This window comes from Macaca mulatta, chromosome 9 (genome assembly GCF_049350105.2).
Source record: "Macaca mulatta isolate MMU2019108-1 chromosome 9, T2T-MMU8v2.0, whole genome shotgun sequence".
NCBI classification, from domain to species: domain Eukaryota; kingdom Metazoa; phylum Chordata; class Mammalia; order Primates; family Cercopithecidae; genus Macaca; species Macaca mulatta.
In genome coordinates, this window is record NC_133414.1 from 99,861,290 (window position 1) to 99,887,705 (window position 26,416).

The following is a 26,416-nucleotide window of genomic DNA, read 5'->3' on the forward strand; positions in this document are numbered from 1 at the left end:
TCTTTGCTTTAATTTATATGACAATCAATAGAATATTAACTCTTTCCACAAAAAACTTTCCCAATATTCAATCCTGCTTTTATTTAACCTTGTTTATAGTAGTTAAGACAGGAGAAAGCAAGATGCCATGTTCTAAGTTCAGTGTCAGTTAAGAGCATATATTTGGTGATGACAGCATCCTGTGCCCTCTCCCTTCACGAAAAGGTTCAGTTTAAATGCTCACCTTGACATCCAAATTCATACCACTTTATTAACAGTTGATAAGCAAAATCATCTAAGGCCCTCCACCTTCACAAGCAAACAAAGCACCACAGTGCTTTGATATTAGCCTACAGAAGGTAAACAACTTCAAAACAGATTGTGGCAAACACTGTTTTGCTGTTGCTCACAGATTAAGTTTTAGCCAAAGGACATGCGCCTTTTTCCAAACTGATAATCTTTTCCTAAAAGAAACAGAAATTACCGGTCACTCCTGTTTTAATTTCCAAAGAATAAAACTATATTATTAACCTGTGGTCTCCATTAACAGCATTTTGCTGCTAAATACAATTTAAGGTGACACTTGAACATTTTGGGAACCACCACCAACTGTTTCTCAACTAAAATGAGATAGCATTTTCTAAATTTAATAATATTAAATATATAATACTAAAATTATAATTTTACTAAATTACTAAATTCAGTACTACATGATTTGGTACCTAAACTTAGTACTACGATGGTTATGAAAATAAACCATCTACAGACAGCCCTAACAAAAACTGTAATAGGCAGACCTCTCAAAATACTTGCTTAATTAAAAACTCAACTTTTCCTATGAAACAGTATTTTTAAAAATGCCATCTATATAGATGGCATGCTAGGGTAAACTGGAAGCAATCTGGAGGAGTCCAAAATTTTCTTATATATAATAAAAATAAAATTCAAAATGAGAAGAAAAATAATTTTGTATGAAATTCCCCAAAAATATCTCCATTTTTTTAAAAAAAGAAGAAATCTGCACTTGATTCCATAATTCTAGCAATTTTATTTTTCACATCAAACACTTCAAAATAATGTTCAAGCTCTTCCTCAAGCATACATAGAATTTTCTACTGGTCTTCATAATTCTTGAAGATTCAAGTTCTAACAGCAACTAATCCAAGTTTAATCATACTAAACTTTTCCAAAGCTGATGTTTAAATTTAAATCCATAAGCTTTACCAATACATGTTAATTGTATTTTCAAGCATTCTGCAAATTTTAGCTAAGTTCACTTAGGTGCTTAAAATTTGGTTAAGTCAGTTATAATCTGAATCTTCTACTGACACTTTTCTTTTAGATAGCTCATACGAAACAATACAGAATAGTAATCTAAAACCACTTGTTTGCAGATACTTGGAATTATCATTAATTTCATCATTTTGATCACATAATTTAATATAGAATGCATATCCATTAGAAAACTTTTATACACATGTTACTTAAATCTCTGGGTTTTTATACTGTTACACTTAGTACTTTCTTAAAAACTAAATTAAATTTCAGGGTTTTAGAACAAAGTATTTATGCAAAAGCCTCCATATTTTGTTGACTTTGTAGCTACTCTACCACTTCATAAACATATTCCGTGCTTTTAGAATGTTGTGTTTGTTTCAAATTATTCATTTATCACTCGGAATATTTCCTTTCTAGTAGTTCGGTTTTGTTACTTCTTAGCAGGATGAAGTTTTTCCAAATATTCTTCTTCAAGGATTACAATTAGTGTTATTAACTGAGCAGTTACGAGGGTCTGGAGTGCCTAAAGATACAATATGCAAAGAAAGCTTTTGGCTATCCTAACTTTCTGGGGATAGGCTGTAACAAATAACGTACAGGAGCTGTCAATATCCCCTTCTTGACCTATGTAGTAGTTACATAAGTGTTAGCCTTATAGTTATTCAGTAAACTGCTTTATCCCCACTCCTGTGGCTCACGCCTATAATCCCAGCACTTTGGGAGGCTGAGGCGGGCAGATCACAAGGTGAGGAGATTGAGACCATCCTAGGTAATACGGTGAAACCCTGACTCTATTAAAATACAAAAAATTAGCTAGGCATGGTGGTGCACGCCTGTATTCCCAGCTATTCGGGGGGTTGAGTTAGAAGAATCTCTTGAACAGAGTTTGAACAGAGGCAGAGTTTGCAGTGAGCCAAGACTGTGCTATTGCACTCCAGCGTGGGCAACAGAGCGAGACTCCACCTCAAAAAAAAAAAAAGATTACACTAAAATTCACGTTGGCTTGTTTGACACATTACCAGTCAGTCTAGAGATAACATTATTTAGAGTGGCACCTTTTCTACATACTTTCCTAAAATGGTCTCCACAGTGATAATATTTATGATGGGTGACAAACGAGTACTGCAAATGAATGTGAGGCATTTGGCTTTAATTACTAGCTTTGCAACCTTTAAATTAGTTATTTGAGCTTAATCTCATAGTTTTATAACCAATTTCAACAAATAAAAACTGTATTATCTTATGCTTTATAGAGGCTTAAAAATTTAAATCCCTTTTTAAGATGGATGTATTTGGTAATGGCTTTACTTAGTAAGTGCTACATGCAAATAAAAGATTTAGGAAGAGGCTGGGCATAGTGGCTCACACCTGTAATCCCAACACTTTGGGATGCCAAGGCAGGAGGATAACTTGAGCCCAGGAGTTCAAGACTAGCCTGGGCCACAAAGTGAGACCCTGTCTCTACAAAAAATTAAAACATTAGGCGGACATGGTTGGTACATGCCTTGCAGTTCCAGCTATTCAGGACCGAGAGGCAGGAGGATCATTTGAGCCCAGGAGGCTGCAGCAATGGGCTATGGTTACACCACTGCACTCCAGCCTGGGAGAGAGAGTAAGACTCTGTCTCAAAAAAAAGAAAGGATAAGGAAGAAAAAAAGTACTGGGACAAACAAATCCAAATTTGAGATAATCCTCATTTGTGACTAATATTCCACCTTAATAGTGACTATTTTTCTTTTTTGGACAACAGTTTATCGGCTTTAATATAAAAATTGTCCAAATGGTGCAAAAACATACATCTATATAAATTAGATCTGCTTAAATATAAAGTACTTGAGAAGAATATGGGTCTTTATAACCTCAGAAAATCTACTTTTAAAATTATTTTTTCCTTAGGTTATTCACATTTTAAAGAATGCACCAAAACATGAAGTATAACATTCACAAATATAATAAAATTTATATACCAAAATAACAATACAGAATTCAGAAAGTTTGCAGAGGAAGCCATATGGTATTCAGATGGATTTTGTTGGAATTTTAACTGTTGTAAATTTTTAAACGTTTGGGGGGAAAATCATTTTTTTTTAATATAACCATCAGTATCTTATGTGTGCCCCAATTTCCCTGTCATCAATTAGTGGCATGATGGTGTGCACTAGCTTCAACTTTATATCTATACACAATAGTTACATATGACCTCATGCACTGCAGAGATACTGCACAGTCACTCTCCAATTATCTTTTTGTAGTCTATGTGAAGCAGTGATCACTTTCAGCTCAGATAGCAATAAACTGTATAACATAAAATTGTCAATGATTCCAACCTAGGTAATCTATTTCCAGTCCCAAAATGGAACAAATAAGGATGCATCTGATTTTACACTCTGATTCTATACACTAATATCCAATTTATGTTGAGGGTCAAAACATAAATTAATGATCTTCAAAAACTGTTTTTCTTGATTAAAAATTGTCCAAAAACATAAAGGTGAAAAAGTTCAAATAGCAAAACTTTATATAATCAGAAAATATTCATGTAACTTTTAAATTGGACAATGCTTTCAAAGAAGAAGCAAATTTACATATAACTTTTGAAGTAGTCCCTCCATAATTTGGTATCCACTCTGCTAACTGGGTCTTGAAGTTGAAGTGAGCCAAGATTATGCCACTGCATTTCAACTCGGGTGACAGAGTGAGACCCCATCTCGAAAAGGAAAAGAAAAGAAAAGAAAAGAGAAAAGAAAAGAAAAATATTTGAATGAACAAGAATTACACTTAATGATGCAGTTATGAGCACATTCAATTCTTGTGTTCCAAGACTTTCAAAGTGATTTTGAATAAGCAAATATCTCCATCAAAGTGAAATATTTAATTTCTAGTTCATCTGCAGATCAATATTTCCTGAAAAAGAATCATTACATTCTAAAAATAAGATCGTTGGAGTTGTGAAACAAGAAAAAAATGTCTTGGCTTGAAAACAAAACAAAACAAAAACCTTTTATTATGACTTTGAATTTTTCTTTAATCTTGATTTTCCAAATTTTAATTTACTTGGAAGTAAGAGAAATGAAATTGAAGGAGATTAGTTTAACAAGTATTTTAACATGTAAATACAGGGAAAAAGTTTATCTCAATTTCAGATGCTAAAGAATGAGCAATTATTTTAAGAAATTGTTCATCTAGATCTCTGCATATTCTTGAGAATCTTATTTCACAAAAACTAGTTCTACAATGCAGGAAGTTTCAATGTTTTCTAGGATTTTAATGCTTTCAGCGAATATATACCTTTACCATACCTTTTGGAGGTTGCAGAAGCCTGGAATTCTCAAACAAATGTTTCTTTTTGATAGGTAAGATGACTGTGTCTTTCAGATCCGTAATGACATCATCTAAACCTGCTATATCACTCCAAGTAACCTGGCAAAAGTTAAGGTCAACATGAATTTTACTACAAATGTACACTCACTAAAGTAAAAAAGAACCCTCCCAAAATAGCAAATGTTAATGTGATAATTTATACATAAATAAGTTAAAATCATATATTAACATGAGTAAAGACTTTTCCAAGCAATAATGAAATAAACTGCTATGAAAATGGAAAAAGGAATTTAATAGTCAACTATCTACTATTAAAAATCTGTAAGTCAGGTACTCAAAAATCTGCAAGGGTCTAATAAGCGAAATTCATTCCACTTATAAGGAGGAAATACTCTGCCATAAGAATATTGAGAACCAGTTGAGACATAATTTAGCACTGGCTAATGGGAAAGAGCTCATCAGGAATGTACCTATTTTATATAGGATGTTGTCAAGCACCACGGAAATTAATTTTAGAAATAAGGTCTTACAAAACATGACTTCTGAATTTTATCCATCAAAAGTAAACCTATGGGCCAGGCGTGGTCACTCATGCTTGTAATCCCAGCACTATGGGAGGCCAAGTGAGCGGATCACTCGAGGTCAGGAGTTCGGGACCAGCCTGGCCAACATGGTGAACCCCGTCTCTACTAAAAATACAAAATAAATAAATAAATAAATAAACCAGGTGTGGTGGTGTGTGCCTGCAGTCCCAGCTACTTGGGAGGCTGAGGCAGGAGAATCGCCTGAAGCCAGGAAGTGGAGGTTGCAGTGAGCCAAGATCACACCACTGCACTCCAGCCTGCGTGACAGAGTGAGACTCCCTCTCGGGGGGAAAAAAAAAAAAAGTTTAAATCTATGTTGAAACTTAAGGACGTATCTCTATAAATAAAAACAGGGCATATATATTTTCAAAATAGACAAGAAAAACCTGATTCAACTTGTCCTGAAAGGAATGGCACAGTAAAGGAGCTGGAGTTGGGGCCAATCAGAAGCAATACTTTACAATAGATTCTTTCCTTCATAATGTAAAAAAAAAAAGATAAAAAGAAAAGGTGCAAACCAGCAGCCAGATCCGAAAAAAAAAATAACTTTCATTGTAACTGCAGCAAAAAACTAAGTCTGCTAGTACAGATTTATTCAGAAATTAACATAGGTAGGGTTCCAAGAAGGTACCATTGTAAATCTATAAATCAAATTCAAATGCAGGCTTAATTCTAGGGTGTGTGCATGTCTCTGTATACACAGATATTAAGACACTGCAGACTTTTATTTTCTAGATTTGGAGATGGGGCTATTTCATTCCATTTATTTATAGCAATATATCATTAATGTATTAGGGAAATATATTCTATTTATAGAATTTATAAATGTATAACTATCATTACAAAATATATAGGATCTTATACATTACATCAAGCTCATCCTCAAAATAATCCTTATGAAGTAGGTAAAGCAGGTTTTATTATCTCTAGATTATACATGAGGGAACTGAGACTCAAAGAGGAAATTATTTGCCAAGGCCATTAACGGAAAACCTGGGATTCAGTATCCTGTGTTATCATACCATATTATGAAAATCTAGGTTTAAACTCCATAAAACAAACATCCACATGACTTAAAGCAGTATGCTTTATATACCACAAAGGCAAATACATAAAAGTTTTACTAAACAAACGTGTACAGAAAAAGAGTTAACAAAGTAAGCCTGAGACTGTTATCCTTTGGGAAGGCATACTTGCAAGACTGGCCCTTGGCTGGCATGTGGGAACTTAGATTTCAGGAGAGTCCCATCATTTCTTGACAAGAACAGCTCACTGTGCCTAAACTGTGCAAACAATATGGTTTATGGTGAAACACCCATTTTCCTTCTGGGAGTCTAGAATTTTGGTACATTTAAGGGAAGAGGGAATCTATATAACCAGCCCCCAATAAATATGTTGAAGACTGAGTCTCCAGTGAGCTTTCCTGGTGACAACATTGCACATGTGTTGTCACAACTTGATGCACTAATTAAGCACTGGGTGACTCCAGTTTGAATCTTGTGCCTGGCTTCCTTTAGACTTCATCCCATGCCACCTTCCCTTTGCTGATTTTGCTTTGTATCTTTTCAGTGTAATAAATCATATACAGGAATACAACTATATGCCAAGTCTTATGATTCAGCCTAGAGAATCAATGAACCCGGCCATGATCTTTAGGACCCCTGACACAAAATGCTAGAACCCACCCCCACCTCCAAAAAAATCTTAAATAAGATTAAAGATACATACATGCATATTAAGAGGGTCTACTAGATGAGCAGCAATACTCATTTCATATTCTGAGAGCTTCACATTTTTCACACCAATTTGCTTCATTAGTTTTTCTGCCTAGAACGAAAAGAACAAACAACCTCCTTTGACTTGATATTTAGATACTGGCACTTCGAAATAGATATATGTGAAGTCTAAAGAGCAATGAACAGATACACAGGAAATTTCCAAGGATATTCTAGGTCCCTTGATCTTAGCCTTCTCCATTGTGAGCCCTCAGGTAAAGATTTGAGGCTCTATTTTACAGAAATCAGGGAAATTTAACTACCTTTCAGGAAATGAGAAAACAGGGTACGTGACTGAAGAGATCTTGCACTTCCAAGAGAGGCTCCCATTGTTTCAATCAGACTCTAGGATACAGCTTAGTTTCTCATTCCTAATAGGACTATCATGACAGGTAAGGGTAAAATCTCAAGATGAAAGACACAGGAGTTAAGGAGGGCAAGAAATGTGTAACTGAAGTTTCTTTAAACTGCGTATCTGAAACGGATTTCCAACTTCCTTCAAATTAATCCAGGTATCTACAATAGATGGCCATACATATCCCATTTGAAATTGCTCTGATATGCTGTCCCTTTTAGGTAGAAGTCAATTCCTGGGACTAGGCAACCAGAGTTATAATAAAAATAACTCTACATTAGAAGTATATTTGCATATATTCTCAAAGCAGGCCACAACCAGCATTAAACCTATGAGTTCTAGCAACACAACAAAGCTTTCGATTAAAATAAAGATAATGAAAAACATTTACTGAGTGTGCCAAATATTATGCCAAAATACAGTAAAAGGATTAACTTACTGAATCCTCAGAGCCAATACTACGAGATAGGCATAATATTTTCCCAATCACAGAAAAAGAAACTGAAGTTTAGCATGATTAAGTAATTTGCCTTTGGTTAAAAGTTAGCAAAGAAAAGAAACAAGATATGAATTCAAGGAGTCCAACACTAGAGTCCATACTTAACTACCACACATATTTGCCCTGATTTCTTCAATTTTAAGATTGGAGTTTATAACCACGAAAGAGTCTTTAAAAATCTATACATAACAAATTCAAATTTCAATTAAGTGAACATTTTAGAAATGAAGGGACTCTGGTAAATCAGGTTTACCTAAGTTTTGGTTATTACATTTTCCTAAAATGCTTTTGATTATATAGAATCTTGCTGTCTGTCCAGGGTTATGACTGCTCTAAAAGGAAATTCGCATCACACAGCATTTTAGTTATAGAATGGCTAGGAGGTTAGGATAAATGTATTTAATACCTTTAAAAAAAAGTACTATGGGGGCCAGGAATGGGGGCACACACTTGTAATCCCAGCACTTTGGGAGGCTGAGTTGGGAGGACTGCTTGAGCCCAGGAGTTCAAGACCAGTGTGGGCAACATAGACGCCATCTCTACAAAAAATCAAAACTTAGCTGGATGTGGTAGCACACGCCCGTAGTCCTAGCTACTCTGGAGGCTGAGGGAGGAGGATTACTTGAGCCTTAGAGATCAAGGCTGCAGTGAGCCATAATCATGCCACTGCATTCCAGCCTAGACAAGAGAGAAATCCTGTCTCATAAGAATTTTTAAAAAGTGCTATGAACCACATCACACAACCAAATAGGATAAATCTCTTATTTATCTTGCCCCTGCAAAATCACTGAATCAATAGATAATCTTTTGTAGATTCCTTTATCTCTTGTAAATAACTTCTCTTTTACTGCCATAAGTCATTTACATGTCAGTTATAAAAGTATCCTATTTTAGCAACTGAATAACATTTACTCTTCATTTTCATTATGCTACAGTAAATGTGAAACCCTCCTACATGTGTTCTTTTTAAGCAACGCTCGAAGACAGTGGTTTTCCCAGGGGACATTTAGCAAACTCTGGAAATACTTTTGGTTGTCACACTTGGGGGTAGGGTGATACCAGCATCTAGTCGGTAGAGGTAGAGATGCCACTGAACATTCTACAAGGCACAGGACAGCCTCCCTTTCCCCATCCCAAAGAATTACTGGCCCAAAATGTCAACAATGCCTGATCTGGGAAACCCTGTTTTTTCCCCTATTAGCTAGTTGCCCTGAAAATTTTACTCTATGCCACAACTGCCTCTTGATTTAAAGAATAGCCTTTATTTCTATCTGGAACTTCCTAAATAAAAATGACAAATGAATAATGTTTAGTTTATATAGAGATAGAAAATGTTATCTTGTCAAGTTTACCTAACATCTCTTTCCTGCAACAGCAGTCCCACTTTAACAATCTCTTCAGGTTGTATTCACAATATATCATTGAAAGAAAAGGGAAAAGGAATTAATGGTTTTATTGAGCACCTACCACATCTAGCACTGTGCTAGGTAATTTACAATCAACCCTTAAAATTAACCTGAGAAGTAACTATTATTATCTCTATTATTTAGATGAGGAATTTACAGGTCAGAGAAATTAAAAGAAATGTCAGGATTATACAACTAGGAAGTGACATTAACAGAGTTCGAATACTGATTTGTCTAATTTCGAATCCCATATTCTGCTGAAACACTAATAATCCTCATTTGGGAGAGCAGAACATGGCTAGTGAATAAATGAAAAGCACCAAAAAACACACCAAAACTGCCACCAAACACACTGTGTCCCAGGAAGAAGTTATACAATTGCCTAGTTTTAACTTTCAAGTGAACCACTAGATAAGCAGAAAAACAAAATTATCATTGGACTACTGTAAAAATGGCTTATGTTTATGCATGCTTTCTTGTTTATAGCTTAATGAAAGTTATCTTTTCTGGTCACCGTGGTTTGCTTGTTTTTTTTTTTTTTAAAGTAGGTATCTCCAAGTGGTTGTTGTTTCTGTGGAGGGAAAATGAGTTAGATGGGGAGTGGGGGCCAAAAGGAGGAGGAAAACTTACCTTTTACTGTATACCCATATTCTTTTGACTGTTCCATAAGATTTTCTACCCTTTCACACCATTTTTTACCTTTTCAAGCTATTTCATTTTTTCTCCATGTAAAGTATTATTTTTTCAAAAAGATTAAGTGGAATAGGATATATTAAACTAATATTTTTGCCTGGAGTGGGGAAGGCAGAAAAGGGGAAAAACAGCAGCAAAGAAAATACTTATGAGCTAACACTCACTTCATTCAGGTTCTAAAAGATTCATAAAATTGTCCTTTTGGAAGAATCAGTTTAGAAAGTTGGACATGTCATTAACAAGAGTGAAAAATCAGAGATGAACGAATTAAACTTAAGTTAGAAACAATGACAACCTCTGATCTTTTTACCGAGGTCACAGCTGAATTGTTCCAATTTAAGTGTGTGCAGACAAATCACTGATATAAGGCTTTTTAAAAATGCATTTAAATGGGAACTAGCAAGGATTCTGAGTACATAATTATCGTTATATAATAGGTATAATCACTTATCACAAACTTACATTAACATCTTTCTTCTTCTACACATGCGGAAACAGTGATCTTCTTTTAGGGTTAATGTACTTATATCTCTTTCCTCTCATTGTACCATTATATATTCTGAAAGTTCTTGGGTAAGATGGCATTGAACTGTAAAAGGAAAATAAATCTTGGGGACCCCAAATCACTAAGCCAAAGGGAAAAGTGAAGCTGGGAACTGCTTAGGGCAAACCTGCCTCCCATTCTATTCAAAGTCACCCCTCTGGCTCACTGAGATAAATGCTATCTTACTGCCTCCTTTGGAGCAGCTAATAAGAAATTCAAAAGAATGCAACCATTTGTCTTTTATCTACCTATGAACCGGAAGCCCCCTCCTTGCTTCAAGTTGTCCAGCCTTTGTTTCGAATTCCAGACAGAACCCAATGTTCACCTTACACATGTTGACTGGTGTTTCATGTCTCCCTAAAATGTATAAAACCAAACTGTGCTCTGACCACTTTGGGCACATGTCATCAGAACCTCCTGAGGCTGTGTCATTGGCCCGTGTACTCAACCTTGGCAAAATAAACTTTCTAAATTAACTGAGACCTGTCTCAGATATGTGGGGTTCACATTTTGGTGACCGTGAAGAGATTCTGAGTGGAGGTGCCCCTGACCTTTGACAAATCTATCGGTGCTTGATACCAGCATGAGCTAACTTTATGGCTCAAACCAATAGTACTATTTGCTGATGTCTGTGAGTGCCCCCTCCATATAACACCTGATCTCCCCAAATTTGGTGGAGACCTAAAGTTTATTTTGCTATACAACTCCCTTTTTTTGGAGTTTCACTTGCTTCCAACAAGGAAAGCAAGATTTCCTGCTTCCATGACGATGGAGGGCAGGTAACTCCTTTACGGAGTTTGAGCTCACTCCTAGCAGGGAAGATGCGTTTTGACTTTTTTCATGCTTCTAGGATGTAGAGCAGTCTTCAGCCTGATACCTATCCGTAGGTAAGTAGCTGAATTGGGGTTTTGTCTTCGCTAAAATTTAACAACTAGCTGATCTTAATTTCTCCCTACCATTAGAGCACTCAGTGATCATACTGTTGAGTCTTTTGTTGTTTGTTTGTTCTGGTCTTTCTCCCATTAGATTTGACAAACTCAATTTGACTTGGTCAAATCCGAGTGAGAATTCCAAATTATGGGTAACAAAGCCTCCCTAATTTGACTAAAATTCCTCGCAGCTGCAAAAGAGGAAAGGAAAAAAACAAAAACAAAAATCCATGCGTTTGGTTTCTGTGTTTGCTTACTGTCTCAAAAAAACAAATGTCCTTTAATTTACTTTTCTTCCACCCTATACCTCTTTCCCCTTTTGCTATCTGCAGTACCAAAAAATCTAGAGAAGGTTTCCAATGACTTGAACCCATTTAAAGAATTCAGAACAAAGGCGCCACTCACCCCTTTTAGAGGGTTCTATTTTCCTTGTGGAGTTTCAAGAGTCATGGGCAGATTCTTCTTAAGTCTAAACCTCTGTCTTCCTGTATTCCATAACCTGACTTTTTTGGCTTGGGGGTACCAGAGATTATCTTGTGCCATGACAGGATCTGACCTTGATGTGTGTAATGGTGAATGAGAGCTACAAAGTTAGGGGTGGCTGAGCACAGTTTACAGGAAGTGGTCTTGGTTGTTTTTTCTCCTAGGAAGTTGTTATTTAAGGATCCTGATTCTACCTCAGAGATGCATTCTAAAGGGTCTTCTCTATTGCCTTTTCTCCCAAAATTAATCTCGATTTGGCTTTTCTATGCACATTTGCATTGAGGAACTGAACTGCTGTTTTCGCAGGTAAATGAGAGATTGAGTTTTCTCAGCTCCAAAGAGAAATAGTGTTTTGCTCCCCCCAGCCAAAAGGTGCCCCTGGGTGACTGGGAGCCTAATGGGAGTGTTATAGGGGGTTAACATCCCTTGACATGCAGTAGCCTTACAAGAAAATCCCCAACAAAAATTAATTTTTAAAATGGCTCGTCCGGGAAACGCATATAAGGCCTGATCATCCCACGTTTTGAGCCCTCCCAGAGGTCACAGACCTCTGGAGAGAGAAACTGAGACACATAAAATGGTGGAAACAACTCAGTGGTGACACACTGTGGAGTCCTGCCCACAAGCAGCGCACACTGATCCACACATAAAAACCCTAGGCCACAGCTCAGTTCCTCCTTTTAAGAAAAAGTGGGAAACGATCTAAGAATGAAGAGAATGATCCTCTTTCAAGCACTCCATAGGTTTTATGGCACCACTACTTGCCAGAGTTTATGTAAAATGGAAGTAACATGGTCTTTGTGCACATTTACATTAAGGAAAAAGAACTCTCAGGTCGACCGACAAACTACAAAGTTCCTACGTTCTCTTTTTCTGTCTTTTCTGGCTGCTTTACATCTGCTGTTATTTTTCTACTAAGATAAAAAGCACTGTTTGGATCTAACAGGTTTTTTGTTGTTGTTGGTGGTGGTGTTTTTGCAAGCCAGTGAATTTGTATTTATGTCATGGCTAAAGTTCCAAAGTAAAAGCTATAGGATCTGTGTGTGTGTGTGTGTGTGTGTGTGTGTGTGTGAGAGAGTGTGTATTTAAAAGGCCTTTATAAAATTTCCATAGCCCTATGTTTAACTGGCAATTAAATCCATTTTAATTTCCCTCTAGCACACTAGACTTTTCCTTTCCATACTTTGTGGTGTAAACTTTGCTATTTGATGTTCACCTGAGTTGTTTCCTTTAATATGCAAATTAAAGGCTATTTAGCTGACAACTGCCTAGGATAGTGAAAAAGGTTATTAAGAATTTGAAAGTCTAAGGTAGGAAAATAGAAGTTTTTATGAATCTATAATATGTACTTCTACCAGCATGCCTAATATGTCTATGTATTTATGTGTTGTATACACAATGTTTGACTACTGAAAATATATAAAAGGGCGCTAATTGGCTTAAGAAAATAAAAGTGCTTGAATCAAATACTTTATCAGGAAAAAAGAGAAGACTAGTCAAATGCTTTTCAAGTTTACGTAATTTAATAAAATCTTTAATAAATAAGCTAGCAAATTACTGGTAAAGTAATATTAGAAATGTCTTAAGAATTGCCAACATATATTTTTGTTCACATTTATTAATCAAGCAATTTCATATTTATCCCTGCAAAATACTATCAAAGTGTCAAAATTTGGCATAGGGATTAAAAACCATAAACCCAGCCCCAAACAGAATGATCTCCTCTTGCGTAATTGTTAATAAATAAGACATTGATATTAGTTTAATGAAAATAGCTACATCTTGAAGTTAGTAAGACTATCATAACTTCTAATCTTGTGGCTTTAGGTGACCTAGTCCATAGGCAGTAAGGTTTGTTCTGGGAAAAGGTTGTTATTGCCTTTGTTTCAAAGCTAAACTATAAACAAAGTTCCTCCCAAAGTTAGTTCCGCCTATGCCCAGGAATGAACGAGGACAGCTTGGAGGTTAGACGCAAGATGAAGTGAGTGAGGTCAGATCTTTTTCACTGTCTCAGTTATAATTTTGCAATGCGGTTCTGTAACTTTAAATGATGACTATTGCAGTTTTCATAAATAATCTAGGTAAACAATTAAAATAATTAGGTAAATGCAATGGGATAATTGTAGACAAACTCATCATAATTTAGAATCTAAAGTTAAACTAAATTAAATAATAGATATTTCAATAAAATATATTGTAGAAAAACATTCTTTCTGAAAAAAAAGTGTGCCCTTTTTAAAAAGGTGAACAATTTTTGTCTAATTCAAAGCTTATTTAGGTCATGTATAAAAGAAGGTAAAAGGAACCAGGAAGTAAGAGGCATGTAAAGAAAGTTGTAAAAATAAAGAGGGTTGTTTTGGTAAGAAAGCTTAAAAAGAAGTATCTTATATGGTAAATTTAGTCCTACAATAAAATGACTGGTTAAGAAAGAGGATGGTCAGGACAAACCACAGAGTCCAAGCATGTCATGAATGGTCTAAGTCACAATAAAAGGATTTATTTAAAAAACAAACAAAAAAACTTTTGTATAATTAAAGGGAAATTAAAATGGTCTTTCTAGAGATGATTGGACTTGATGTAAATATATATATAGATAGATAGAAACATTAAATCACTGGTTAAAACAATGAAATTTTCTTAAGGGACTGATTTACTCTTAATAAATTACAAGAGATTTTAATTTTTTTCTAACCCAAACTTCAACTTTTATTGCATCTCGCCATTTTCAGTTTTCTCTCCTCTTTTAAAGGGTGTGAAATTGTAACTCTCTCTTTCAACTTATTTTCAGCTCATACAAGTTTTTTTCCTTGAGTTCTGTTTGTTATGGCCTGATGCTAACAATGTTTTCACGAATGTCCAAAGGAAATGTTTTCTTCCAACATAATATTCTGGCAGTGCAGGTCTTTTCTGTTGCCTTTTAGTAACTGGTCTAACAGATTTTACAGTTTATCTAAACAATTCTATGCCATTATGATTAAGCTTGGTTTGCTTGGGGAAAAAACTGAAATTTAAAAAATTTTTTAAATTAAGGTTATTAACATTCATGTATCTTTCTATATGTTCAAAGTACCTGTGCCATTGAGTCACATGGCTTTGACTTCTGGGTCTAAAAAGGACACCCAAGTCCTGCTAAATTGTAAACACTGACAGCAATTAAAGCCTCATCTTCAGGCGCTGTAGAAAATGCCAATCAAAATAAACTGCATTTCTGAAACACAAGGCCAGAAATTAAAGCTATTCAACTCCTCAAGGCCCAGGGACTATCATAGAAGAGGCGGGCATGTGAAATTGGAAGGGCCAATTTTGAGAGAGAAAACAAGTTCAATTTCTCTATAACCATTCATATCAAAGGCACACTAATGCAAAATGTATGGGTCCCGTGTCAGATTAAGAAGGTTTTTGTTGAAGCATTAACCGACTCCTTAATAAAGGTTATAAAAGCTGTGAAAGGCTTATGGAAGTTATCTCTTACGGTCAAGATTAAAATTTTGGAGACTGTTTATAAACGTTTAAAAACAAACTGAATTGGCTTCATGCTGTTTATATTAGGGCTTATTGTTTGGAGAAGTAAGTCTCCTCTCTCAAAGAAAGAAGTTTTTCACCTTTTTTTGAGTTATCACTTTGAAATGAATGACTTATTTTACAATGACCTGTATGTAATATCAAGTTTTTTAAACCTTTGATATTTGACAAACTTTCCAAAATCAAATGATAAATTATGTCTTTTTTTGACCTAATTAATCCCTTAAGACATTAGGTTCCATAAAGTCCCAAAAATGACATAATCTGGCTTATTTAGTAAAAAAAAACCATACAGCAAACATTGTCAAATAAGAAATAGTATTTGGTTTTCCTGATCTGTATTTGTAGAGATGTTATTAGTATATGTTCCAAAATTATGAAAAACTCCTATAATTCTGATATGACTTAATGTACATCATCAATAATAATTTTAATTATTGTGTGCCACAGAGGTAACAAATTTCCTTGTCAATTGTGTCTTTGACTATGGCTACCCTAAAACTTTTGTCATCCATGGACAATTGTTACCTTCTTTTGGTCCTCTTTAGAAGGTGGTTTTATAACCAGCTATAAAACTCTAATGAGTGCTCTTGAATGCATGTTTCTGATTGAAGACTGTGACATCAGAATAGAAGAAAAACTTCCAGGACTCACAGAGAGCTGAAAGGTCCATGAATATGAAGCAGAATAGGAATTAACTGCATGGACTGAACTAACAGAAGACTGAAGTTATCTTTTTGACTTTTTGCTTAAAATGTTGCTGATCCTTTGTTTTGTTTTTTTCAAAGAAACTTTTCTTTTGCACTATTGACAGCTTCTAACAATTTAGTAGACTCCTATGAACAAAATTTGGAGCCTATTTCTCTCTATCTGATTTCTCCAGATTGGAGACTATTTGTGAGTATTCTTAACTTATGGCAATACAGTTATTTGCATAAGTGCAGTAAGAATCTGTTTTCATTTGTAACAGGGCACAATTGGAGAAACTAGTTATTTTACCAAGGCTTTGACTGGAATGGTGTGCTTTCCTTTAAGTAATCAAACTTGACTTACATAGCCAATAAAAGCCCCTTGGGAAAACTGGCCTCATACCTTGACTACACAGTCCCTGTACAGGGTTTCTGACCTGTGGTAAGTAAAGAATATCACTTTCTGACAGGCCCAGGAGCCCCAAGTTTATCTTGGAATCAAGAGGAGAGGAATTCACCCAATTCACAGGTATCTGATGGTACAAATCCATGGCTGGGCTTGGCTTTAAAAAAGTCTTACCTGAGATTATTTCTATGGAACAAAGTCCCATCAAAGCCAAATTTAAAAGCCTATGTAGGCAGGGCACGGTGGCTCATGCCTGTAATCCCAGCATTTTGGGAGGCCAAGGCAGGCAGATCAACCCCGAGATCCCACCACCACACTCCAGCCTGGGTGATAGAGCAAGACTATGTCTCGAAAGGCAAAAAAAAAAAAAAAAAAAAAAAGCCTATGTAACAAAATAATTATTCTTGCTGCACTATATACAAATAATCAGGCCAAGCATAAGAAAGCAAATCAGTCCTACCATAATTTGTCTTTAGTGAAAACGAGACACTGGAGACAGAAAAATTATGTTTCAAAAACTATAGTATACCTGTTGTTAGATTCTAGTCCCGCCTAATGTTTTTCAATTTTTATTATTTTCTATAGTTTAGACCGAATTCAAACTTCTCTTGGCTACAAGTCTTCAAAATAATGTTTTCAGTTTCCTTCCCTTCTTTTTTCCCACCATTTTTCCTAATTTGGAGTCACTGAAAACTAAGCTGTGCTTTCTTAATGCCCTAAGAACTGAAGCTAGACTGTTAAACTTCAGAAGAAAAGAACAGCAACTCACTTACACACGTAAGCCACTTTCATACCTGCCTACGGACGCATGGACTTCAGGTAATGTGGCCTATATATACATTTTCCAGGATTTGTTTATCGTTTGTTGTTGTTTTTCTCCCTTCTTCCCCCTATTTTCTCTTCACAGGACATGAGACTTCACAACCTGCTAAAATGAGCTTTCCTAATAACTCAGACCTACCCGTCAAGGAATAAACCATCCTAGCCATGAGAGCTCAGATGAAACTTGAGACTAGAGGCTCATTTTCTTCTAAATATGCTTTCTCCAAAAGATTTTTAAAAAGAAAAGGGAGGAAATATGAAAGGAAAATAAATCTCGCAGACCCCAAATCACTAAGCCAAAGGGAAAAGTCAAGCTGGGAATTGCTTAGGGCAAACCTGCCTTCCATTCTATTCAAAGTCACCCCTCTGCTGAGATAAATGCATATCTGATTGCCTCTTTTGGAGAGGCTAATCAGAAACTCAAAAGAATGCAACCATTGGTCTCTTATCTACCTATGATCTGGAAGTCTCCTCCCTGTTTCAGGTTGCCTCACCTTTGCTTCGAGCTGGACCGAACCAATATTCATTTTACATATGCTGACTGATATCTCATGTCTCCCTAAAATGTATAAACCCAAACTGTGATCTGAACATCTTGGGCAGATGTCATCAGGACCCCCTGAGGCTGTGTCGTGGGTGCATGTCCTCAACCTTGGCAAATAAACTTTCTAAGTTAACTGAGACCTGTCTCAGATATTTGGGGTTCCCAGTACTATGGTGCTCTTCTATTATGCTTGTGTTGAAAACAACACTGCAGAGTTTTTTCTCCACTGATTTCCAGCTTCTATTGCTCTTCTTTCCTCATCACTTCTATCTACTCCCTTACCTACCTAGGCAACACTAACTGCTTGTTCCTTACTGACTCCTATCTCAATTTTATTTACTTCAGCTTCTCAGTCTTATAAGACTCAGCTCCAGTAAATCTTGGGTTTAAAAGCCACTTGACTGGCAATGGAGTTCACAACTGCTTTCTGGGGTTAACAAATGTTAGCTTTTCCAAGTTGGCATTCTGTGATAGACGCTCTTAAAATTCCTGGCCATTGAGAGTTCCAAGTTTTTAAAGTTTTTTCAGTATACTACTCCTTCACAGAATACTTCAGCTCTTACTTCTCTCAAAATAACAGAAATAGTTTTCAAGACTACAATGTAATGATAGGACTAAAAATAGAAAGACATTAAGTTAAATAATTAAGGTCATAATATGTCACTTTCTGTGTATAACTCTGTGTATGAAATCTTTCCTGGCCCTTGACTATTAAACCTCAATTTCAAGAAAAGTATATAGTCTAATTATTATTATTTTGAGATAGGGTCTTACTCTGTTGCCCAGGCTGGAATGCAATGGTGAGATCTCAGCTCACTGCAACCTCCACCACTAGGGTTCAAGCGATTCTCCTGCCTTAGCCTCCCAGGTACATGGGCCTACAGGCACCCACTACCATGTCCAGCTAATTTTTGTATTTTTAGTAGAGACAAGGTTTTGCCATCTTGGTCAGGCTGGTCTTGAACTCCTGACCTCAAGTGATCCACCTGCCTCAGCTTCCCAAAGTGCTGGGATTACAGGTGTGAGCCACCACGCCCAGCCTATATAGTCTAATTAACGTGCTAAACAAAATACTGTATTTATAAATTCCCAAGACGGTTAACACATGTTCATCTGCACTTTAAATCTATTAGAGTACACATCTCAATTAACCCACCCTTTCATCAAAAACATAGCTTATCAAAACTCTTCTACTACATCTAAATATGATCTAAGCAGCAGTATGTGCCCAGAACAATCCCAGTCCCTGTAGACCACCACGTTGAAACCATCTCCTCTCTCATTATCAATTAAATCTCCTACCTTTCACAAGCTGAAGGTTTTCCTGGCTTCAAGTCTAAAAATTTACAAATATATTGTTTAATCCAACATAACAGTATACTTCCAGGATATGTTTCTGATTTGATGCAACTATGTCATCTTCTACCTCTCATCTCAAAACCCTAATGCCTTTAAAATCACATGGGGCCCACTGATTATCTGGTAAACTCAAAGTGTTCTACATCTAAGCTTTTAGATTCAATGTTCTGTCATTCTGACCATAGAAGTCACACCTTCCTCCTCCCACATTCACATCTGATCCTTGTCCTTAATGTGTATATGAATTCCTTAATTCTTTTCTATCCTCCAACTAAATTATCCCCCATCTGGTAATACCTAACTTTCTAAATGGCCTGAATCACACAGTCATTATTTCAATGATGTGCTCCTTAGAAATCCTTACACTTCTTGTTATACTAGTCAGCTCCATCCCCAATGCAGATTTAACACTACCATTCACTCTATCTGCCACCAAGTTGCTGAGTAACGCTTCAGAATAGTAACAAAACAATTGCGTTCCCAATAAATTCATACTTTCTTCAACCATGCCCTAATGTTTCAAAATCCACAATGATTCAATCTCATTAAATACTGATCACGTATTTACCTAAATAGGCCCCAACCTCCTCCACTCACTCACTTTTAGTCACAATCTCTCCTCTTCATGATACTAAAAATAAAACAACTCTAACCCTAAAAATGTTCCCTTAACTACTTACCCCAACCCCTACTGATTCTTCTGGGACCTTCCTCCATCTATTACGTATCCTCTTAGGCAGCCCCTCTCTACCTCCTCCTTCTCCGCTAACCTTTCCCCTTTTTTTTTCTTCTTTTTCCCCAACTCTAGAATGACCATATTCTTTTACTTCAAATTATACTTGCTGCCTTGAGCAAATGGAAATTACTCTCTCCAAGCTTAATGATTTCACTAAATTTCCTGATCACTTTCTTAGATCATATTCCTCATGACCTCTTCTCCTTGACTATTCTATAACATGTTTACAATCAATTCTCTTTTGTAACCTTCTCCTTCTTTGGCTATGGTGACTTTATGCAAGTGATTCCCCAGACAGTGGGAAAGAAGTGAGAAGAGGTATAACTGAACAATCTTTGAGGTTTCAAAAAATTTTATTTGCCACCCCACCAACTTCCCCAAATTTTGATTATTTCTTTGCAGAACACAGTGTTTCAGTTGACAATCACTGCCACAGTGAACCACTATGACTGTCTGTAGTACTCTGTATACTTCAGGTGTATTCAGGTAGAAAAGACTATAACCAGTACCCTAAACATTATCTTGGTTTTATTCTCACTCCTCTGGTCTTTTTATTTTTTAAGTTCTTACAGTGCTTTTACTAATAACTAGGTAGATAAAATAATATCTTAGACTATTTAGATGAGGTATAAAGAAACACAATATAATCAACACCAATCCAGGTTTAAGAACGAGAACATTATCATAATCTTTCAAGCCCTTCTGTGAGGCCCTCTTCAAATACATATCTCCTGTCTTTCAGAAAAAAAATCACAATCCTAAATTGAAATCATCTCATGCTTTTCTTTAACTTAACCATATGTTTGATTCTCTACGGTTTAGTTTTACATGTTTCAGAATGTCTACATGGGATCACACTCTATGTACTCTTCTGTGACGTTTTCATCTCATTACTTCTTAGAGTTGTTGAGCATCTGTATTTCGTTCACTTTTCTCTGCTTAATATTATACTCTGGCATGTGTAGACTGAAGTATGTCACTTTGGCATAAGAATTATTTTGAGTTGAGGGAAATTTAGAAAAAAACAGATACAAGAAAAGCTGTCTGCCCTACCCCTTCTTGCCTAAAAGCAGTAAATTCACAAAGGTGTCCCTCCTCTTCTCTTTACCAGGAAGGACAAAAGTTAATCAAAGGAAACAACTTTAGACAGCCAGAGGTTGTCTGAAGTTTAAAATCTAAACAACAAATTTTAATAACTAGTCTTCATCTACCATTAGTTTCCCACAGTTTGCTGCCCCTAGAGACTCAAGGTCCTTTTCTTTTGTCTGATCACTTCTTTAAAAATTTGTTTCTTTCCCAAGATACTATATACACTCAAGTTCTAACTAAACTTTTGAATTACGCATCTCTGGTACTCCTATAGGTTGCATGTTTGATACATGTTAATAAACTTGTTTGTTTTTCTTTTGTTTATCTATCTTTTGTTATAGAGGCCCAAATGATAATTCAGAAGGGTAGAAGGAAAAGTGTTTTTCTTCTCCTATATATGCATATACCAAAATTTATACTAATATTCCGATTGGTTCCTGCTTTTTTCTATTACAAGTAGAGCTGCTATGAGCACTCTTGCATATATCTCCTGGTTCTTGGATATACGCCCACAATAAAACTTTTGAGTCATTGACTATGCACATTTTCAACTTTACTAGATAATGCCAAACTATCTTCCAAAATGGTTATACTAATTCATATTCCCAACAGCAATACTTTTTTTCCTACTGTTCCACATTCTCTGAAGCACATGTTATTGACAGACTTAAAATTTTACAACTTGGCAGGGGTGAAAAGGTATCTCAATTTGACTTTAATTTGCATTTCTTTGATTCCTAATCAGTTTGTGCAACTATTCATATGTTTATTGATCCCTGGAGAGTGTTCTTTTTTAATGTGCCTATTTAAATTTCTTTGCCCATTTTTCTGTTATTTTTTTCTTACTGATTCATATGCATCCTATGTATATGTCCTCAGTACAAATCTTTTAAGTTATAAAAATAATAGGAAACACTTATGCAGTACTGTTATATTTTATATTACATATTTAATTCCAATAGCAACCCAACAAGGTAAGTGCTATTACTACTTCCTTTACAGATAAGAAAACTCAAGTCACAAAGTAGTTAAATAAAACTTTGTGTTTTAGGATTACCTTCCCTATTTATAGACTTTTGTTCTTCCACATGAATTTCAGGAAAAAATACAACAAAACGAAAATCTGCCAGTATTTTTTTAACTGATGTTGAATTTAACTAAACTTTCAATAGTTTTATAATGTGTTGTATGTCTTATGTTTGTCCATTGTTTTTTATTTTTGATGCTACTATATAATCTTTTTTTAAATGACATTTTAAAATATGGTGGATATACAGAAACAGCTGATTTTGTATACTGATTTTAAATCCAGCAAACCCATCAAACTCTCATTAATCCTGATAGCTTGTAGACATTCTTTGGCTTTCTATGTAGATCATCATATTATCCATGAATAATGACTGCTTAGTTTTTCTTTTCCAATCCCTACCTTTTTGACTTAGGCAGTGGCTAGTAACTCAGTAAAATGTTAACGACAGAAGTAATGGCAACAAAGAAAAGCCAAAAAAAAAAAGTAACGAAAAGTAATGAAAGACAACAGGCTTGCTCCTAATCATAAAGAAAATGTTTCCAATTTTTCACTATAAAATACATTTGTTTTAGTAAATTCATTTTATCAAGTTAAACATCGCCTGAACCCGGGAGGCAGAGGTTGTAGTGAGCTGAGATCATGCCACTGCACTTCAGCCTGGGGAACAGAGCAAGGCTCCATCAAAAAAAAAAAAACACAAAAAACAAAAACAAAAGAAAAATAACACTATCTTCTGTTCCCATTTTATTAAGAGCTTTTATACACCCATGAACGAATGCTTAAGGCCTTTTCTGCATTGATTGAGAGAATCATATATGTTTTATTCTTTAATCTGTTAATGTTGCATATTATATTGATTTCCCATCCCATAATGAAGCCAGGCTTAAACTCTTGGGATAAATCCAACTGATTGCATTATATTTTTTCTATATTGCTGAATTTAACTTGCTAACACTTAAGATTCTTACACCAATTTGGAAGGGAGAGAGAGAAATTACAGACTACTATAGGTTTTGGAATTGTAGTTATGCTAGCCTCACACAAAGGTTATAAGTGTTCCCTTTCTGTATTCTTTCTATATTCTAGAAGAATTTGCATAAATTGGTTATTATTAATTTGTTCCTTAAATACTGGCAGAATTTGCTATAAAGTTCTATGGGCTTGAAATTTTCTTTATAAAAATATATTTTCACTATTATTTCATAGTTATGGAACTAACCATGTATTCTATTTCTTCTTAAGTCAGTTTTAGAAATGCCTATTTTTCTAAGGGTTTGTCCATACCTAAATTCTCAAATTTATCAATATACAGTTCACCCTTACACAACACAGGGACTGGGATGCTGACCCCACCACACTCAAAAATCCCTATAGAACTTTTGACTCCAAAAGTGAAACTACTAAAACTACCGAACTGAACTACTAAAACTGAACTACTAAAATAGCTTTTTGTTGACCTTATCACTAACAGAAACAGTTAATAACATAGTCTGTATCCTGTATTCTTGTAATAAAGTAATCTAGAGAAAGTATGTTATTTAAAAAATCATAAAGGGATTTACATTAACTTCATCCTTGTCGTCTTCATGTTGAGTAGCGTGAGGAAGACAGCTTGGTCTTTCTGTCTCAGGTTGGCAGAGGTAAAAGAGGTGAAGGTGGAGGGAGTGGCAGGAGAGATGGGCACACTCATTTTAACTTTCATTAAAAAAAAATCGGTTTATGAGTGGACCTACACAGTTTAAACACGCTGTTAGTTGTTCAAGGGCCAACTATAGTTATTAACAGTCCTTTATAAATCCAAAAGCGGAGTTTCGCTCTTGTTGCCAGGCTGGAGTACAGCCTGGTGCTGTACTTGCAATCTTGGCTCACTGCAACCTCTGCCTCCTGGGTTCAAGCGATTCTCCTGTCTCAGCCTCCCAAGTAGCTGGGACTACAGGCACGTGCCACCATGCCCCGCTAATTTTTTATTTTTAGTAGAGACAGGGTTTCACAATGTTGGCCAGGCTGGTCTCGAACTCCTGACCTCAGATGATCTACCCACCTCAGCATCTCAAAGTGCTAGGATTACAGGTGTAAGCCACCGTGCCCGGCCCTTATTTTTAACATCTACAGCAATATTAGGCCTTTTTTGTTCCAGGTGGCATTTTATTGGTAACTTTTTTCTTGTCAGTTTGACAAGTCTTGATTTAACATCTTTTCAAAAAACCAATTTGGGGTTTTATTGATTTTTCAGTACTGTATATTCCCTTTCTATTTCATTAACCTATGTTATTATTTCCATTCATTTCATTATTATGTGTTTTACCCAGGAGTCATTTTAAAATATTTCCTACTTTCCAAACTTATTTTTCTAATGATCTCTACTGTACTGTACCATAGCGGTACATAGTATTGGTAGCGATACTATGAAACTTGAGATTTGCTTTATTATCTAGTATTTGGTTTATTTGCACAAATCATATGTGCTTGACATATGTATTTTACATTTATTTCGGCACAATATACTATATGTGTCCATTTTTTATTTAAATCTTCTATATCCTTAATTTTAAAAAAATCTGAACAATTATTAGGTGTTAAAAATCTCTCACCATGTTGATGGAGATGTCTATTTTTCCATGTAGTTCTATCATATTTTTGTTTTATATATTTTGAGGCTACATCAATAGTTACACACAAATAGAAATGTTATATTTATTGGTGAACTGAAATCTTTCATCATTTATTTAGCAAACATTTTCTCCAGTATCTTTGCCTCACAATTTCTTTTTGCCCAGCCAGCTTTCTTCTTATATTTGTGTGGTATATGCATTTTCCGTCTTTTTACTTTCAATCTTTCTGTATCTACATTTTAGATGTGTTACCTCGCCCAGCATATGGCTTAAATTTCTCTCTTTAAACTATTCATCTTTAAAACATTATGTCTTTATCTTTAGTTAAAATACTACAGATAGCCTTTTGGGGTTCTAGATTTATTGGAGTATCATCTGTGAGACTACCTACCTTAGACCGGCTCTGTGTTTTGTATACTGAGCCCCTCTGAAATCATAAAAACAGAATTCAGCAAATTCCCTCAAGGTAAAGGCTGGCAATCAAGCTCACCTTATCTTTCTGAAATTTTTGTCTTAAGTTTTTAACCTGTATTCTTTACTTTGTTGATAATTCATGAATGCCTTTAAGATTTTTAGGCCAGGTGCGGTGGCCCACACCTGTAATCTCAGCACTTTGGGAGGCCAAGGCAGGCAGATCACTTGAGGTCAGGAGTTCGAGACCAGCCTGGCCAACATGGTGAAATCCCATCTCTACTAAAAATACAAAAATTAGCCAGGTGTGGTGGCATGCATCTGTAATCCCAGCTACTCCGGAGGCTGAGGTGGGAGAATTGCTTGAACCAGGGAGGAGCAGGGCGCAGTGAGCTGAGATTGTGCCACTGCACTCCAGCCTGTGCAACAGAGCGAGACTCTGTCTCAAAAATAAATAAATAAAACAAGATTTTTTAAAAATTATCAAGCTTGGCCGGGCGCGGTGGCTCAAGCCTGTAATCCCAGCACTTTGGGAGGCCGAGACGGGCGGATCACGAGGTCAGGAGTTCGAGACCATCCTGGCTAACACGGTGAAACCCCGTCTCTACTAAAAAATACAAAAAACTAGCCGGGCGAGGTGGTGGGCGCCTGTAGTCCCAGCTACTCGGGAGGCTGAGGCAGGAGAATGGCGTAAAAACCCGGGAGGCAGAGCTTGCAGTGAGCTGAGATCCGGCCACTGCACTCCACCCTGGGCGACACAGCGAGACTCCGTCTCAAAAAAAAAAAAAAAAAAAAAAATTATCAAGCTTGTTTAGCTGTTTTCAGCAGGAGTCAGGCCAGGTACCTTGTTACCCATATTGACCTATTCATTCTTCACTGGATGCACATCATCTTTCTATACCCTAAATGAAGGAAATGTATCAAAGTTTACTCTTCAGCTTACCAATTATAGTGCATTATACCATCTCCTTTGGAGACTTCATCACTCTTTGTATAGCAATTACCATTTATTATAGTGACAATTACATTAGAATTTCTCAAAAAATATATGTATAAATCTTGATGATGGTGAGGGGAGATGGGGAATGGTTTAGGAAAAGTCCTACAAATGATATATACACATACAGGAATAACTATATGACCTACTCTATCCTAGGTGAGACTCACTGCTTTAACAACTTCAACTACTTATAACCATCTGACAAGGAAATTTACCTCTAGATTGACCTTTTTTCTGAGATTCAGACCTGCAACTTCAATTGCTGTATGAACTTTTCCTCCTGAATTCCTCCCACCAACACAAACCCAACATGGCTGGATCAAATGTCATCTTCTCATAAATTTGCCCTA

The 26,416-nt window shown here is 35.9% G+C and overlaps 1 protein-coding gene across 5 annotated transcripts in view; it reads right to left on the reverse strand.

Annotated features, from left to right (window-relative positions):
• The window catches only part of ATAD1 (ATPase family AAA domain containing 1), a 63,617-nt gene that overhangs the window by 30,836 nt on the left and 6,365 nt on the right, over window positions 1-26,416 (reverse strand). For all 5 annotated transcript variants that reach the window (XM_028853386.2, XM_015147612.3, XM_077945178.1 and 2 more), the window contains 2 exons: window positions 6,891-6,989; window positions 4,557-4,677 (listed from right to left, as the gene is read on the reverse strand). In XM_028853386.2, coding sequence (XP_028709219.1) covers window positions 4,557-4,677; window positions 6,891-6,989 — 220 coding nt within the window. The remainder of the gene's footprint in view (window positions 1-4,556; window positions 4,678-6,890; window positions 6,990-26,416) is intronic.